General features: G+C 47.0%; 1 protein-coding gene across 1 annotated transcript in view; it reads right to left on the bottom strand.

Annotated features, from left to right (window-relative positions):
- Positions 1–17,833, bottom strand: part of SIM1 (SIM bHLH transcription factor 1) — a gene marked incomplete at both ends in the record, with an annotated part of 66,473 nt that extends 48,640 nt beyond the window's left edge. The window contains 8 exons of the mRNA XM_084227901.1: positions 1,653–1,800; positions 2,487–2,593; positions 2,799–2,998; positions 3,979–4,064; positions 4,167–4,275; positions 4,789–4,878; positions 8,306–8,388; positions 17,659–17,833. Coding sequence (XP_084084027.1) covers positions 1,653–1,800; positions 2,487–2,593; positions 2,799–2,998; positions 3,979–4,064; positions 4,167–4,275; positions 4,789–4,878; positions 8,306–8,388; positions 17,659–17,833 — 998 coding nt within the window. The remainder of the gene's footprint in view (positions 1–1,652; positions 1,801–2,486; positions 2,594–2,798; positions 2,999–3,978; positions 4,065–4,166; positions 4,276–4,788; positions 4,879–8,305; positions 8,389–17,658) is intronic.
- Between the last annotated feature and the right edge of the window lie 671 nt (positions 17,834–18,504).

Here is an 18,504-nt window from a genome sequence, read left to right as displayed (position 1 = left end):
AAATGATGACAACCATAAATTATGTTTACCCACTGGGAGGTCTTACTTGCATTCTGATCATTTATATGGGTCTGTGTGACTATATACCCTGCTGTTTGATAAAAAAAAAAAAAATGATTACTAACCACAGGCACCCACCAGAGAACAGAGTGTATGTATAATGCTCAGGATGTCTCAGACATACAAAGCACCTTCTTAAAGAATGTCCATTTCATTTTCATGGTAAGCAGACATAATTTTTCACTCTTTAATACTTCTGCTTCACAGAGTGGCTTATTTTAAGAATTATGCTTTGCCATCTTTTCTACTGTTTATTTTAATAACATGAAAAACTACATCCATATAATAGATGGTTTTGTTTCATGATATCCAAAATACGAATATGTTTTCCACTCTGTATTAAAATCCACAGCATTCTTACTATTACAAAAAATTAGCAATATTTAACACTGTTAAATTTAAAAAAAAAACTTCTTAATCACCAAATATTCTTGAATACTGAATCCTCATCTAAGCCATATTCATTCTCAAAGTCTATTGAATTAAATTTTCTTATTAAACAGGACATAAAGTAAATAGTTTTATTGCCAAGCATATTTCCAACTACTACATTTTTAATCTAGCAATTTAATAGAACGTGAACTGAATCTAGTCCCCATCATCTATAATATAACCTGATTGCAACTAGCACCCCTTAACCAACTACCTTATGTCAAAATAGAATTTCTACTAAGTGCCTAGAGTGTCAGGGCTTCCAAAGTAACTCACTCCCGAGGTCCCCTAAAATCACAAGCATTTCAAACTCTGCTAAAAATAAGTCAACTGCGCGCACAAAAGGGTTCTTCTTAAAGGCTTCAATCCTAAGCAACTCCACTTGCCCAAACAGTACACAGAACGTGCTTTCTTCACCAGCCTCACAGCAGGCCACGTGATCAGTCCGTAGGGCCACACAGGCAACCAGAAAGGATTATTATTTCTAGAAAGAACAAGGCTCACTTGCGGTCGCCAGCCAACTCTGCCCGCAGGTGAAACCGCGCAGCCGGCTCCTCACCCAGGGACGCGGTCACCCACCGCGCGGGGTCTGGGCGCCCCCCAACACTTGGAGATTAGCTCGGATCCTTTTGCTTTCTGGAGGTTAAAGTCAGACCCTCCTGGTCACTTAACTCCCCCCCTCCTTTGTGGTTCAGGAAAAGAATCACTCTCAGAACTCTAACTTTGATTGGAGACTCTGGTTAAAATTAAGAACTTCAAACCCCGATCTGAAAAAGTGAAACAGATGTCCTGTTTGTTAACCGTAAATGGCTCCGTACGTCGGACCCTTTCCTCTCTCTTTTTTTTCTTTCTGGCGCATTAAGTTTTATTTAATGCAGAGTTCGCTTAAAAGGTTAAAAGAGAGAAAATAGAAAGCAAATATGGACTGTGGATGGAAAAACTCCTAAATCTTTCTCTAGAATATAACGAAGGAAGCCTCTTCGTAAAGATGAAAGTGCTCGAGCTGCGCCTCCCAGCGCAGCCAGCACAGGGGGAGGGGGAGCCAACCCGCGTCCCCAGTGGACCCCAGACTCGCCTAACCGGGCCGTGCCCACCACCTGCAGCCCTGTAAACACCGGTGTCGCCTGGAGTGGGCGAAGAGGTCGCAGCCTCGCACTCACGTGAGCACATAGTTGACGCTGACGATGCAGTGTGGCCTGGAGGAGCGGCTGTTGTGCACGATGGTCGCATAGCTCTGCACCCACACCCAGCCGCCGTGCTTCGCCAGGAACCTGTAGTACTTGGTTGTCACCTGCCCCTTCACCAGCACTGAGGGAGAGACAGAAAGCAGCTAGTGGGGAACGTTTCTGCTGCGGATCCGCCCCAAATACAACCCCCGAGGGTGGAAATGCGGATTCCCCGCGGGCCCCAACAGCTGCGCGAGGCTGGAGAGCGAGCAGACCTGCCCGTTCCCAAACGCATTGATTGTTCTGTTAATTTGCATTGAGTCCTTACTTCCCTCCATTAGCGAAAAGGGGAGGGGGCGCTTAAACTTGGGGTAGTCCATTTCCCATTCCTTTTTAGAACCAAGGAAGGTAAGGTCTGGGCGGCTGAATTCCAAAGCTATGTTCCCTACCTGGGGAGAAAAAACCTCAGAGCAAAGCTATATCGAAAGCCCGAGCAAGTCAAGGCACAGAACCAAATGGGCCTGACTTGGTTTTTGTTCCCATTTTCAGCGAGGTTTGGACGAGAGAAACATATCAATAGGAGAATAAGACGTCTGCAGGGGGTACTTTGCCCAGAAATTCTACCTCCGCGCGCGTGAGCGCCTGCGAATGTTAGAGAAACAAGGTGTGCCGCCCAGAGTTGTAGCAGCCAGCAGCAGCTGCTGCAGCAAGCAGGACCTCACGCCCAGTCACCACGCAAATCACACCCTCAAAACACACCATCAAATCACACCCTTCCCCTTCCCCCCACCCCACGCGGTCGGGGAGCGAGGCCCAGCAGCGCCTTACGCAGGTGGTGGGCGCAGCGCAGATGGAAGGTGTCGCAGCCGTGCACGTGGTGGTACAAGGTCTTCTCGATCAGGTCCTGAGGCTCATACCCCGTCAGCTCCGCCACTCTGCAGAGAGAAATCCCCACGGGATGAGCGTGAGGTTCGCCCCATTCCAGACAACCATCTCAGACCTGGGTTCCCACCCTTGCTTAGCAGGACCCATCAGTAGCCTTATCTGCAAAATGGGCCCAGGAGGTTGAGGAGGAGCTCTGAATCACTGAGCAGGACCGCCCTCCCTTATAGGCAACCCTCTCTTGCCCTGGCCACCCACCTGGAGTCCAGGAAGATGAGCTTCATGTCGAGGCTGGCACGGAACATGAACATGTTGCTGTGCAGTTTGATCTCTGTGACTGCGCTGGGAGGCAGCGAATGGCCCACTGCCACCAGGCCCACATTCTGGTAGCAGCCGTCAAAGGGGGACATATCCAGACTGTACTGGCGAATCTTTAGGTAACCGCTACAGTGAATGACCTATGGAGGAAGGGCAAGGAGGGAGAAAACATCAAAAAGGTAGGAAGGGGATTGAAACATTTTGAAACTCTTCTTCCACAAACACCATGTGGGCCAGGCTCCTGCACTGAGGTGTCCAAAGTTACTGGCCCTCCAAGGTTTCTCAAGGGAAAGTCTGTACTGCTACACTGAGCTCAGAGGGATAGGAGGGGAGTGTAAAAATTTCAGAGGCTGGGCCTCCCTGGTGGCGCAGGGTTAAAGTCAGCGTTATCAAGCCATCACCAGCCACTACAGCATGAGTTCCATACCCAGCCAGGGAGCTGACCCACTTGGTGCAGCAGACCTTTCCTGTCTCACCCACTGCTCCCCTCAGCAGTGTATTTCAGTGGGCCAGTCTGTTCTGCTCCCCACTCTGTCTCTGGTGAATCCTCTCACTCCCGGCATCTCTGGCCTGTACCCCAGTTCTTGTATGCATAAATAAATAAAAATAAATCTTTAAAAAACATTTCAGAGGCTTAGATCCTACCAATCCTATAGTATCCAAATCGCATAGGACCCTGGGATCTGCATTCCACTCATGTTTAATCTCAAATAAGAAAAGCATTCCAGCTAAAGCTTAAGTTCTTAATGGGGGTTGGGGGGAGGGAGAAGGGGCAGAGGGTCTTACAAAGTCAGAATCTGACTTTATAACTAAACTCGATGAATCCATTCAAAACACTGATTATTTCAGATGCTTAACACTTTACTAAGGCCCAGCTATGTACTCAGGTGGGGTGGGCAGCATCCAGAAGCAGAAATGGTGTCTTTAAATGAGTTCCAGGTGTTCAGAGGCCTCGTGGTTCCTCCAAGTCTGAGGGGCTTTGACATGTGCAGGGGCTGTCTGAGTCCCAGGAAGATCCCTCCCATACTTCCAGTGCCTGGTGTCCTGCCTCCTTCTTGTAAACCTCACTAACTGGCTGCTGGTGGCAGGAACATCGATCCTGGGTCAACCACTCACTCACCTTGTAGCCACCACAGGTGAGGCCCGCGTTCCTCTTGGCTAACACACACTTCATTCTCAGGAAGAAGGAACGCTCAATCTCGTACTCTGGGAGAGAAGAGCAGAAGGAGGCACGGGACATGAGGGTAACTGGGGAAAAGCCACAAGCAGATGCGAAGTGCACCCCAGGGTCGCAGCCCACTGCCTTACCCTGGACAAAGTGAGAGTGGTAGGGCTGGTGGGCTGTGAGGACTGCGGTCATCTCATCGTGGTCGGCGGGGTGGATGTATTCGTAAATGCTGTTCCCGGTCAGTTCTACCTGTAAAGAGGAGGATATGGCCATCTCCGAAGTGGTGGGCTGCACTGTGGAGAGGCTACAAGGTTGGGTAGGGGATCTATAGGACTGTGAAGACAGGAATCAAAACTCAAGCGCCCACCCAGAGTTCTAATTCCAGTTTGCTGCCTGCTAACTATTGCAGCTTATCTAAGCCTCAGTTTCTTTATCTATGAAAGGAAGTGGCAGTAGTTGCAGCAGTAGCAACAGCTCCTGGCCATGTTCTGCTGAAGATATGGTGACAGCTCCATAACCCTCTCCCATGGTGCTTGACTTATGGTAGAGACGCAAAAAAGGAAGCCACTGTTTGGGTCTGAGGCAGAAGCTAAAGGGTAAGGGAAGTAGAAGACGGAGATCCTGACCTCCGAGCAGCTGAGATATTTCCAGGTCCACAAATGCACATACAAAAGCTTTGAGGAAACTGTCCCCTACTGCTACCTCCTGCCTCTGGCTCTAGCTATAAACTTTGAAGGCTGGAGGTGCGGGCCACTCACCTACCTGAGAAAGACCCAGGTGGACTGAAGCTGTCTCAGAGATGTACATGATCTTTCCATCTGGGGCCACCACGAAAATGAAGCCATCCAGGGTCTGGGAAAATAGAAAGAGAGTTGGAGAGCCCACTGGGTCAATGGAGAAATTAGGTTGTTGGGGGAGATGGGGAGATCGAAGTTAGAATGTTCATCTTGAAGTTCAAAGAGATGCTGTAGAGACAGGATAGAAGAAAACAGGACATAGAAACCAGCCACAAGAGTCCTATCTTTTGTTCATTCCAAATTCATAAGTATATAAGACATGGACTGGAAGAGATCCAGAAAAAGTGTGAATGAGGCTACTGCCCTTTCAACACAAAATCCACTGACATGGAGAAAGCAGATACACACACACACACACACACACACACCAGGGGAGCAGGAGAGTCACAGCCTTTGACTGAAGTAGGTTAGGTTGCCAGGATGATGGTCACTGAAAGAAACCTAAGTTTCCTATGTCAGGCTTGGAGGAGTCCATCGTGGTAATGTACTAATAATGGAAAGAGTACTGGCCAGTTTTAAAAAATAGTAGGCACTGGATGATGAAGAAGGACTGGCAATCTGAGTAGTTTGTACACTGAAGGGAACTGGCCAGTGGATCTGCAGAGTCCAGGAGAGGGAGATTTAGGAAATGAGAGGCTTTTCAGGTAGCAAGTCTACAGAGCAGTGCTATCTCGTGTGTGTGTGTGTGTGTGTGTGTGTGTGTGTGTGTGTTTACACATTGTTGCATTAAACTGACAGGCTCTCCATAGAGGAAAGTTGTGGAAGTTCACTGTTCCTTTATCTCTGTGAATGAGGCTTCAGTCCAGGCTGTGGAGACAGAAAGATGAGTCCAATCCTGCTTTCAAGTTGCTGGAAACCCAACAGGGGCAAATGGACTGAAGACAGACATGACTACACAGCTCACTAGACAATGAGTGCTGTGGGAGTCTAGAGACTAAGGAGTCAGAGGTTTGGGGGAGAATCAAAGAGGCCTTAGAGGAGTTGTTTGAGCAGCAACTTGAAGAAAAAGTTTGAACTGGAGAAGAGAAGAAGGCATCCTAGGCAGTAACAAAGATAGGGGCTGAGAGGAGTGATTTTCTGTTGTTTTCAAGTGTGATGAGTTTGGTATTCCAGAAATGGATTTGAGGAAGTACACTGGTACAGGTTTTCTGGAGAGTTTGACATGTCAACCTGAGGAATTTGGAGTTGTTTCTATAGGCATCAGTGTTCCAACAGGGGATTCTAAGCAGGGAATAGCATGCTTCGATGTGTTTTTCCTGGCAGAATGTGAACAGTGACTTTTAGGAGGAAAGAGTGGGGGCAAGAAAAGATCAGAGATGATCAAATATGAATTTACGTGATTACAAGGGGAATTGGGAGGAGGTGAGTTTAATTCAAAGATGCTTCTGACTATAGAATTTAATGTAGGGTGGCAGAAAGAGAAGTTGAAACTGATTTCAAGGTTTCAGTATGGCAATGAGTTGAGGGTAACACCATACCCCCCAAGATTTAAAAATTAGGAAAGCATAATGAGATTTTTGTTTTTTTTAATGAGTGGAAATCTGGAAGAGGGAGATTATGAATTCTTGTATTAGTGATACTAAACTTGAGGACATGTAGATTTTCTTTGAATGTGTGCAGTTGGCAATAGGAAATAATAGTTTGAAGCTCAGGGGAGGTATCTAGACTGGGAAAAATAGCTGGAGTACTGTAAATGTGGGAAGAGGGGTTGAAGCAATGGTTTTGTCACTGGAGGTGATCACCTGAGATCAGCTGGATGTCCTGAAGCTGTGAGAGAAGAAACAGAACTGGAACCTTGGGGAAAATGCCAGCATTTACAACCAGCGAGAGGTGGGAAAACTAGAGGAACAAGCCAAGAGGGAGAAAAATTTAGAGAATTGTGCTACTTTTGAAACCAAGAAAGACTGTCAGTATGGAATGCCACCTCTTTCAGATCTTTGCCCAAATATCTCCTGATTGAGGTCCTTTGTGCTGGTGCCCATGTGAAATGGCACCACTAACACAGCCCTCCTCCCTCCCTCCCCCCTTTTTTTTTTAGTTCTGTAGCACCTATTTCACCTTTTAATCTATGAAGTGCACCTGTGTTAGTTTGCAACATTGGATTACTTAGAATGGAAACTCTCTAAGGGTAGGGCTTTCTACTTGGCACACATTTGACCCTGCCATAATTGTGGACCGCAAAAGGTCAGGTAGAATAAGAGATGAGTATCTATGCTGAGTATCAGAATGTAGTGGAGCTTGTATGGAGTACAATGATGAGAGAAATGGCAGGCTGCAGAGTATCAGAGTATCCAGACAAGGTGATCAATGAAATTGAGAGTGTAATTAAACCCTTTGAGAAGTTTGGGATAAAGAAGAGGAAGAAATTGGGCAAGAGCTAGAATGGATAAGAGATTATTTGGGTTTTGTTTTGTGGTTTGTATAGATGAGGAAATTCACTTAGGAAGATTGAAAGATGGGGTTGGGGAATGGGGGTGGGGAGTCAGTTATTGAAAGATAATTGAGAAAGACACAGCACCTTTCTAATTAAATTGAGAGGTGTGGAAGCCAGGCCTGTAAGGGAATGCTCCAGGGAGGACTTTCTTTGCTCTATGAAAATAAAATCTCTTTTATTAGAATGGAGTCAGGGGCAGGGGAGTGGTGGGACTGGAAAGAACAACTCACTCCTGCCATGAGCTGCTGCTCATTCCCTGCCAAGAAGGGAGAACTGGCCCAGAATCCCCCCACCTGCTGAGGGTCTGAGGCTTCTGCATGAGCAGCTGGAGGTAGACTTTAATAAGGAGGAGAAGGGAGTGCAGGGTGGAAGACAAGTGTCAAGCCTAAAATGCCATCCTGAGTTTTATTATTTTAAAGATTTGCTAGTCGACTTTAGCAGGCAATGGGTAATTTAAAATGGGACACAATGCAAACAACAAGGTAATGGACACCTCCACATTGGTTAAACTCATCTGGGGAGTTATAAATGTGTGCCCAAGAGTGTGTACATGGCTTGGCCTGGCCTGGGGCAAGCAAGGGTGGAGAGAGGAGAAACCCAGGAACCACAGGAAGGAGATGAAACGAGTTGCAGACGCAGCAGGATCTGGAATGTATGGGCTTAAAGCATTGACAGCATTTCTACCAGATTCCCGTTATTTCCTGTGCAAATCCCTCATTTCGGAGGTTTTGCAGCCCGGGTTGTGCAGGTTGGTCCGGAGAGCCCAGGTTCCCTGGTCGATTGATGTCCAATGACGCACCCAGCCAGGTTCATCAGCCATCCGAATTGGGGTGTTTTCAGCCCAATATGTGAGTGTTTACCTTGCCCCTCTCTCTGCCGCGAGAGGTGCAATCACGCACCTAGTGAGGTTAAAAGCTACACGTTTAAAGTCTGGAGAGAATCACATCCGGACCGGATTCTATTTTTCTGGGAACCCAGAAGACCTGCGCCTGACCCAGACACCCAGGCGCTGGGAGCTTGTACGCGGCAATGACGCCCGCGCACTTACCTGGAGCAGATGGGAGCCCAGTTCTCTACCAACGTTGTCCAGCGGACTGGTCCGACTAGAGTGGCCCCACGCCTCGCCCAGCCCTGTGAAGACACGGAGGGACCCTTTAGTGACGGGTCCTATCCCAGTGAACAGTTTGATAGTTTCGCGGTTATGTCACACTGCAAGTTCGCACACAGGACCGGATCCCATCTCTGCTAGCCACCCACTCACACCTGGACGCCTGGGAGCTGGTTAATTCCAGCCCAGATTCTCAGCTACTGCAGACGTTAGACTCCCTCGCCATTCTGCTCAGGCTTTCTCCAGGTCTTGGCTGCCCCTGGCTGGACCCCAAATGGCCGGGTTTGGGGGTCGCTTGTGATCTGAAGGGGATCCTGGACACCACACCTGAGGGGTGACTTTTGTGTAGGTTCACCAGAGTGCTTGGGGGTGTGGAGGGAAGGGGGAGAAGGGTGAGGGGCACTTTCTCACCCAAAGTTTTCACAAGCACCCTTATTTGAGGCGGTGGGTTTCCAACCATCCCAGAAATGGCTGCCCACCTGGAGTGGCCTGAGGTGGTGGGTCAGATCCCATCGGTCCCTGGAGGGCTTTCTGATGGGCTTCGCGGCTCTCCAGCCATTTTCCTCTCCTCTGCCTCAGATTTTAACCTCTTTCAGAAAAATCCGTTTGCAACAGCCCCTTGCAGTCCTACCTCTGCCTTTCCCCCCTCTAGTCCCTGCCTTACACATCCTAAATTCACGTCCTCCCTACCCCACACAAGCTTTTAAAAACTCGGTTACTTTCAGGTGCTAATGCGTCTTAACTAGTTTTGTTCCCTTCTGAGCAGAAAGAATCTTTCTCTTCTCTACTTTTCAGGTATCTTGTATTAGCAAAGACAACCCTTTCCTCTCCTTGATGTTATCTCCGTAAGATTTTTTTTCCAGACTTTGCCACAAGTAATTCCACGGTGATGCAAAAGCAAAGCAAAGCAAAGCAAAAAAAACAAAAAAGACAAAAAGACCTTTTTTTGGCTGATTTTTAAGAATTTACTATGGTGCCTGCTTTAATACCTGTTTGTACAAAGAAAATGAAAAACAAGGCAGAAAAATCTTGCTCTGGCCAAGGGAAAACATATTTATGAGTAATATATTTTAACAGTGTTGCTGCTGAAATTATTTTTAACTAGGTATTTACTCACTTTTATGCTTACACCATTAAGCAAGCTTTAACATCACCCCCAAAAAGGTGTTTTACCGATTGCTTCGTTATGGAGCAAATCACTATAAGTACACAATGACAAACACGCTCGCATTGTACGGCGAGCATGGGGGCGGATCTTTTCGAATAAAACATGGAGTTGGACTCTTAAAATATGTTGGCCAGGAAATGCTTCCTAAGCAAGCGATCAAAATCCTGGTAACGAGTAACCGTGAGCGCCCCTTAAGCTCAAATGGGGTCTTTCCGGGTGTTTGCACATCTAAATAAATCTAACGATTTCCCCACTGCTCTGCAAACACTGACGCTCCCCGCCCGCACGCGGACTCCTGTCCCTCCCAAGCGTCCAGGCAACCCTTCCTGCCTCGCAGCCTGTTGCAGTTTGCCTCCCCAGAGTGGCTCCTGCCCTTATCTCTGTGGTCATCCTGGACCGTTCTGGAGGGCTGCCGCCACTGCAACCTGCACACACCCCTCCTTCTTGTCACCTTCTCTTTGCTCCTCCACTCCAGCCAAGCAACCCTCTTCGCTTTCTGGGACTGGCGAATTCCGCTTTTCATCCCCGTGCGCACGTACCCAACCAGAAGTGGCGGGAGGGGTTACCTTGAGGAGGCCGGTGGAGGGGGGTTGGGGGGGGTGGAGAGGATGTGAAAAGCTCCTGAGGGTGGAGCCGACCAGTGGACGCCGGTGGGTCTAAGATGAAAACACAACGCTTCGCAGGGTGCTGGTGACCCCGCGCCCCGGCTCGCCGGGAGCTGCCCGAGGCCGTGATGTGTCTGAAATCAGTGTTCCCCAGCACCCCCATGGGTGCAATGTCTGTGCTTGGGGCCAACAAATGTCTTTATTCTAAAATTACACAGGCTTCCCAAAGCGGCTGGAAGGCTAGCGGGAGCGGCCTTCTGACCCGAAGCCTCTGAAAATCCCCGGAGCTGGGCTCCGGGTTAAGTGCGGGTTCCGAACCCGCGATGCCAACCGCGGCTATTTGTGGTCTCGGGTTGCGGCCTCATTAGTATGCGCCTGCGAGGGAAAAATAAGACTTTCCTGCAGGTTAATAAATAGCCCGTCCTGTTGCAGGTTAACAGGGGCCTCCCTCACCCTCTTCTGCTCCTCCCATCCACCTTTTAAGGAACCTTTTGCTTTCACGGAGCATTGCCTTCCCTTTAAGTTCCCGGTCGAACTCTCCGCCACAAGATTATGTCTAGGTTAATGTTTCATAAGGGACTGGCTATCCTCAGGTACCTGCCGGGCTTACCTGACCTAATGCAAGGGCTAAACTCGCCCTTCAGCAGGCCGAGGACACCTCCCGAAGCTTCAGCCCTGGATTGTGACTCCCGAAAACCCCGGACCAGAGACCCCTCTCTTCGGACCCCCTCACCTCCTGCCTGCGGTGACGCGCTCCCGCACCCAGTTTCAGTTGGCGAGGGGGGTAAGCTGAGATTTCGTTTCTGCACTTGACCTACCGCAGAAAATTCTCAAATCCTTTGATTGTTGCTTAAAATGAGGAGGAAACCAGCTCCCTTTGCAGAAGGATTACAGTGGGAACAAGATCTAAAGATTCTCTTGTAATTCGGTGAGGCCAAGGGAACAAGGTTTTGCAAAAGAGAAAGGAGCTCTGTGAGGGAGGCGATAACTAAATCGGGTTTTAGACAAAAGGATTTTCCCTAGCTAAAGTGGTTGAAGACAAAGGAAAACATAATCTATTTTGGAAGATTTCCAAGATATGCCACATTAACCTTAGCAGATAAATGTTGCGTCTTCCCACCCTCCCTCTTCCCTTAAAGTCTGGTTTATCATATTTACATAAGTAGTATTAGAAGGGATGTATCTATTATGGATCTAAAGGGCTAGCTCACATTTCATGTGAAAACCCGGGAGAAGTTTCACTGTTGCTTTACCCTCAGTGCGGTTGAGCCATTTCCATTTAAATACCCCCTGACCCAAGGATTACCTCAATGGACTGACTGCATGGGTTTTGTAATTTCCTGAAAATGAGATTTCGATTTATAAAACAAGAAACCAATTAGTAACCAAATGAGGCGAAGTAGATCCACTAAAATTGACCTAATCCCACAGGCACAATTTAGGCCCGTTCTTGGCGAATGAATGATGAGCCCCAGTCTAGTGTGAGCTCAAAGCATCATCCAGCTGTGTTATTGCAAGCAGCAAAAATAAATTGATCGAGCTTTTCCTTCAGAATGAATTTCATACCCTTGACAAAATACAGATTACAGACCCAGCATCATGGCCTCCCTCACTCAGACAGGGAGAGAAAGATAGGAGCTTGTTTTGTTGTTCTGTTATTATAATTACTATTTAATAAATAAAGAGTATTTCAAGAGAAATGTGTTCTAGTAGTCGGTCCAGGGAACTTGCATCTCTCCAATGGATCGCCATCTGCCTTTTAGGGAATGCAGGGCTGGGGGAGGCTGAGACAGCTCTCCCAGGACCTGAACACAACTTGGTGAGTGAGGCAGGAAAAGCCTTCTGAGACTGTGCCCTAAATTAGGGTCCAGGAGGGACCGGTCCCACCTGGGTTTTCTGCTGAGCTTGCAGCTTCTGGCTGCGTGCATAGTCCAAAGCCCTTCCCAGTCTAGCAACCAAGTGACCTTCATTTAAGGACTCCAGGAGCCCCCACGGTTGGGTTCTCTGGGGAACAGAGATGGGAGGATTAGGCGATCTTGCCAAGAAAGAGCGTCACTGGGCAGGAGGTTGCTTCAGGCACCCAAACATCCGCCTCCACGGGTTGGAGACCCTCTCCCTATCAGTCGGGTGTGGTCGCCCTCCCAAGGGCATCGGTAGTGGCATGGAGCCAGCTTTATCCGATACAGCTGTTTGGACTCTACAGTGTGTGCCTGTGGGCCACAGTGGCAATGTGTACCCTGCCCTCCCCTGCATGCCCTGGTGACCCTCCCATCCCCCTGGCCATTCCTCAGAATCCACTAATGTTAGTGCAAATCTGGTGTGGAGACCGATAGTGATAGTCGCAGTGCTGACTCTCTCCAAGCCCTGCGCACCGGCTTTCAAGCCAGGGCTTTGGGGTCGGGCCCAACCTCCTGGCCAAGCTGGGTGTAGGCACCTAGGCCTGCCACCAGAGAAAGACCTGCAGGAGAGGGAAACAGGAGAGGTGCGTTCAGGTGCCAGCTAAACCGTGGGGCAAAAATGAAGGCTGGGTTTCAAAAAGTGCCGTTCATGGCAACTGGAGCTCATCAGCAGTGTCGTCCCAGGACTCCTGACCTTACACTGCCGCCAGGCCGTGGCGATGCCGCCACCCGCAAAGCAGGCCAGGGCACCTACGACAGGGCTGCCCCAGCGGGCAGGCAGATTCAGCTTCAGTTCTCCTTGGCGATAGGGCCCAGCGACCGCACCCAGCCCGCCCTACTGGGAGCCACCCGCTCAGGTGCGATCTCGGCTTAAGGTTTAGAATACAGCACCTTTTGGGGGCAGTGAAGGGCAGCACGGCAGGCCCAAGCCGACACCCGTCTGTTCACGCGGGTGAACCCTGCGGGGGCAGAGACCTGCTTGGGCACAGAGCGTGCGGAGACACCATGCGGAGGCCTCCAGCTGGTGCACCCGGGGCTGCGGCCCCCGGAGCGGAGGCGTGCGGGGTCCTGGGCGGCCGCGGTAGGAAACGGATCTGGGGGACCCAGCGGACCTGGCCGACTTCTTGATACATCTCTCCGCAGAGTGCTTCGGGTGGTATGCAGGAGCGTCGACAGGGTCTCTGGACCGGGTCTAATCAGAGTCACGGAGGTCGAGCGACCCCGCACAAGAACCACCCGCGGGATGAGGCTACCATCCCGCAATTCGCAGACACCGTTTTAACATTATCAGATGAACAGGCCCATGGCTAAATAACTGGCCCGACTCCCCCACCCTCCATAAAATTCCACTTATCAGAAACTGGCTATGGTTAGACCGTCAAAATGTCAAAACCATCAGGTGTGAGCTGGGGCCAAATCTCATTTTCTTGAGAAATGCCCGGCTAACCCATCGAGAAATTCAGCAAGAATGCACGGTTCGCATTCTGCTATAAACTTCTATCTGTAAAACCTCGAAGCTGCCAAGATTTCATTGAAAAACAATTCCTCTAGAAATCAGGTTTCCTCTGAAAATGTATCCCAATTTTAGTTTAAAGTGAGCAATCGATTGTACCCCCGGCTTTACAAGCGTAGCCTATGATGCCCTGTTTTGTGTTGTTGTTTTTGTTGTTGTTTCTATTAGTGATCCCTCCTTTTAAAGAAAAAAGTAAACTTTTCACTGATCTGATCCACAATTTCTAGCACATAAATCTGCCTTGCAAATGCTCTGCATGGAGTTTAGTTCTGCACTTCACATTTTAAATCAACATCAAAACTGGAATTAAACAGAGGAAAACACCGTGGAGCGTAAACTGCTCTTAAAGGCTTTTAAATGAGAAAAACTTCTGTAAGAAAATAAACATGGAAACCCAATGCTCAATCATTTCCCCCAGCAGCAAGAAAAACAGCCTTAAATCACCCATCCACGTGGGAAATGGGGGGCACTTTTTCCCTCTCAGTTCTCAGCCTCAAAAAAATATAAGGTGATTAAGGATTTCAATCTTGAAATGAATATTGTAGAGACGGTCTGTGGAGGTTTGTTTAATCATCCTTGTTATTCTAGCCTTGCAGAGACTCTCTTTTTTGTAAAATTGCTAATTTCAACTCTGTGATTATTTTTATTTCTCCAACATATCTTGACAATGAAATGGTAGTGCGATATTACCAAGATTCTGAATGGCATAGATTTGAAAACATGTCTGATATTTTCAGAAGTTACTCTGCAAGCTAGCACACCGCCCAACCAAAAGTGTACTATATCTGGATAACAAATAAGTATTTCTTCTTAGTAGTTTGCTTTGGTCTATTTTGCACACAAATAAAACTATGCCATCTTTTTTTATTCTGCCTTTCTGGCTTTGATAACAGCAAAAATACATTTATACATGCCTTTGTTTTTTTCCTTTGCAAGGCTATTTTAGAATAGAATGCTACCAAGTGAAAGATAGGCAGTTTTAATGATTCCATAGTAACTACCATGAGTTTTCTTTATTATTAAACCTCTAATCTAATGCTTTATTCTCAATTAGTCCAGGCACCCATATTCCATTCCTGTTTGTGTTCTCTCTCTCTCTCTCCCTGGAACAGCTCAATTTCATCTGCTAAGATAAATACAAGCTGCAGTTTTCCTGGTGCACAACATTGTATGGAACAGTTGGTGGGGGGGAAGGGTTGAGTTATAGTTTAAGTACTTAAAAAATTAATATAAATATGGAAGACTTTTTGTTGATGTAACCTTTTGGGCATTATACAGTACTACTGGTAAAATGCACTATGACCCAAAACAGTGGGGTTTTAAAGTCATTGTTAAAGTCATTGTTTGAAGTCACTGTTATGAAGTCAAAATCATGTGTTTCACGTAATAGAATGCTTACCATGATGAACTAGTTCTCTTTATCTCATCCTTAAAACACAATTTTATTGATCTACTAACCACTAGGGTGGCTTCAAGATACATATATTAAAATGAATTTCATCTTCAAACAAATTCTTTTCACTTCTCATCATCACTAAAAAAGATGCCCCCTTTTAGAAAGTGTTCAGTGTTCCCACTGTCATGGGCCCCAATCTTGTCCATTGGCTTTCCTTAAGAATTGAACCCAAATTTGGCACCCTCTGCAGGTTGTGCCTGGTTCTGCTACTTGTGATAATATTTCATTGAAAGCTGTTGTTTTTCGTTTGTTTATTTGTTTTGCTTTCTTTAATATTTTAAAGGACTGTGCTAGCATTTTTTAAAGCTAACCCACCCTCAAAATTAAAACCTCATCCCTATGAACCAGATGTCCTGATGACCCTGTCTAACTCACCAGGTGGAGGCTGTGGGTGAGTTATGAGTGCAACAGTAGCTAGAGAAATAAATGATGTGCCCAAGAGTTCACACATCGTCCATCCCCTCTTCCCAATAAACTCACACTCACCGACTGAAGAAGGGAGAGGAGGGAGGGGCTCGGCCGGGGCTCGGGAGGAAGGTGAGGGGGGTTGTAGGAGTCATAGTCGCAGTTAAAGCAGGAGAAGGGGACCGCCTGGCCACCAAGGGGACTCCAGCGTTAAGTCTTCACCAGCGCTCTCTTTAAAAATAACAATTTGCCTAAGAGCGGTTATTATTTGTTACACCTCTTTATTTACCACGAAATTTATAATTTGGGCGTTAACGCTTAAACAAGAAAGCTCGCTCTCTTGAAAACAAAAACAAAGCATAAAAAAACAGCCGGATCCCTTCCAGGGCGCCTGCCCGGGGTCTGCACTGTAGACAGCGGCCCGGCCCAGCGACTCCCTGGGCGCTCCTGTCCCTCTCTGCGTCCGCCCCGGAACGCAGACCCGCTATTCTTTTCCTCCCGCGGTTACTCAAAGCCCCACAAGCAGCACCATATGCTTCTTCTGATCAAACAGCGAGCGACATCGGCACCGATAATTGACGAGACCGGCTAGAAACCACGCAGAAAGGGAGCCCACTGAGACCGCAGGGGCTGACAAATCACTGCTAATAATCCTGTTAGGAACAGCGCGGCCAGCGGAGTTCGCAATAGCTTTATTTTTATAAAGTAGGCGCTGACAGTATAAAAGACAATGAGATCTCTTTTTTAAACAGAAGGCAGTGTAGCATAATAGCATTTCCCCCACCAGCAATTCACACCACAGTCTGAATGGGGATAATGGTTTTAATGTATGTTTCCCCTCCATTTTTTCGTTTTAACTTTTCAGGTACTTGAGGCTTTGATTCCTCTCTCCTGTGGTTTCCAGGGTAGATGAGATTGTTCAAGGAACTGCTTTAAGACAAAATGACTATAATAGCACCAGTAGTGTTGGGGTAAATTTGTACTATAATTTGAAAGTTTTCTTGAGGGTCCCGGACTAACTTGGGGAATGTTTTCCAAACTTTTGATTCAGAAACTTTTAGTTAAGGCAAAACAAAGTGAAACTCCAACCCCAGTAATGACTATCCCCTTCCCCATTTTCTTAAAGAAACAACAAACTCCAAACATTCAAAAATCAAAGGAGCAACAAAAATCCCTATGGGTCAAATACAAAGTTCTGGTTTATAAATAACAGGATTCTCTCGGACTTTTTCTTTGTTTAACATTCTTTCCTATACATATCCAAAACCTGCTACCACAGCAAAACCATATCTATTTTTTTTTTAAATCTGTTCATGTTATTGAATGTGGGTAAAGAAAAGGCAGGAAAAATGGAACAGAGAAGTTTCCTTTTCCTAGTCAGTATAAATGGTTTTATACAAGACAATGTTCATGAAGGTTTCACTGTCCTCACACAGTGAATCTTGATCATCTGAACACAACTTTTAAATCATGTCAACAGCTCAGCTATTCTAACTTGTAGGCCTTATAAGATAATTTTCCCAGGATCTGTTTGCCAACCTGCCACCCAGAAGATATTTTCTAAGCCTGCTAGTCATCTAAATTCATTCTTATGTATTTGGGGACTAGCCTATTATGTCAGAGATAATATCAAGCCCAGAATTGCAAATCACCAAGCCCTAGGGTTAGTTTCAGAATCTATGAATGTCTCAAAAACTGAGAATAAATTTGCCATAAGCAGTCGGGAGACTGGGTTAATTCAGGACATATTTATTCCTGAATGTGCCTACACTTCATTTGCAGAATTATAGACATATAGAGAAATTAGTTTCTGGCTTAGCTAGTGCCATGTACATGGGTCTCTATACATAGCAAAAATACAAGAATTTGGCAGTGCTCCTGCTTTCTTGTAGATACAATTCTAACAAGAAGAATAAAAAAAAAAGAAAGTCATGTTTGGATTAGTAGTACTTTCAATTGAGCCCAGTATCTGAAGTGTTGACAAAAGCACTGTTGGGCTGCTTCCCAACCAAACATATCTGATGGAGTGAAGAGAAAGTAATAATGGGGAAAGTAGAAAGAGTCACTAAAAGGCAACAGGAATTCTAAGTTCAGAGAGGTCCTTAGCCAAGCAGCCGAGCCAAATGCCCCTGTGCAGAGAGTATATGTGGGTAAGTATGAACGCACTTTTCTGCCCAGAGGTGCAGGTTCACTGGCAAATCCCGTACCCCTTCTGCCTTTGAAATTCCATCTGGGCAAAGTCACTTACCTTCTGGAAACACTACTCTCATTTTGAGATAGCTGGTCGTGAGTCTGATTATGGATGCTTTGTCCAGTTGTGAGGTGATAGCCGAAGGCAAAGGCAGTAATTTAGCCAGTTCATAAAATTCACTGTTTTCCTTCTCCCTCCTAGTCCGGGCAGCATTTTTGGACTTCTCTTTCATTGTGTCTCGTTCCCCCTTTCCTCTTACAATATAAACTCCACAGATTCATCCAAAATCAAAAATAAACTTTCAACTAGAGATCATATTTGGCAAAAATATAAAGCATACTTTGAACGAAGAGACTGAAGTCTTTACTTCTGTGTGTTGATGGTAGTAAGAGATCAACGAGGCAAACAGAAAATATTTTCTTTAAAATGTGAGGTGCTAATATAGGAAAGCTGCTGATCCACGGCGACCTGGGCAATCCTAGGAGTCTCTGGGTATCAAATGCCGGCGGGGCCCGGAAGAAGCCAGCCTTTTCTTCTATTCCGCGCTGCGAACCCGGGTCCTCGGAAAATCGACATAATGATCCCCGACGTTTGCTCTGCAGTCCGGGGGCTTTTGAGGCAGCTCCAAGCCTCTTTGGGAAGCCTAGTGACTCTTTCAGGCCACTGTAAAAGACAATAGCATCAGAGCATAAGAGATCTGCGGATCCACAATCGCTCACGCAATCGCCCGAATTCCGAGAAACCTCAGGAAAGGGCCTCAGCGCGCCCCAGCTTTCCTCGCCAGGCTCGAAGGTTCGGTTTGTTTGTATTTTAGCAAATAGAGAAATCAGCAGCCAGACCGAGCCCCAAGCAAATAATGCTCTCATTCCCTCACCCTTGCCAGCCACATTCTGCAAGCCCCTG

This window comes from Talpa europaea, assembly GCF_964194135.1.
Source record: "Talpa europaea genome assembly, chromosome: 2".
Lineage (NCBI taxonomy): Eukaryota > Metazoa > Chordata > Mammalia > Eulipotyphla > Talpidae > Talpa > Talpa europaea.
This window is presented reverse-complemented; position numbering and strand designations above follow the sequence as displayed.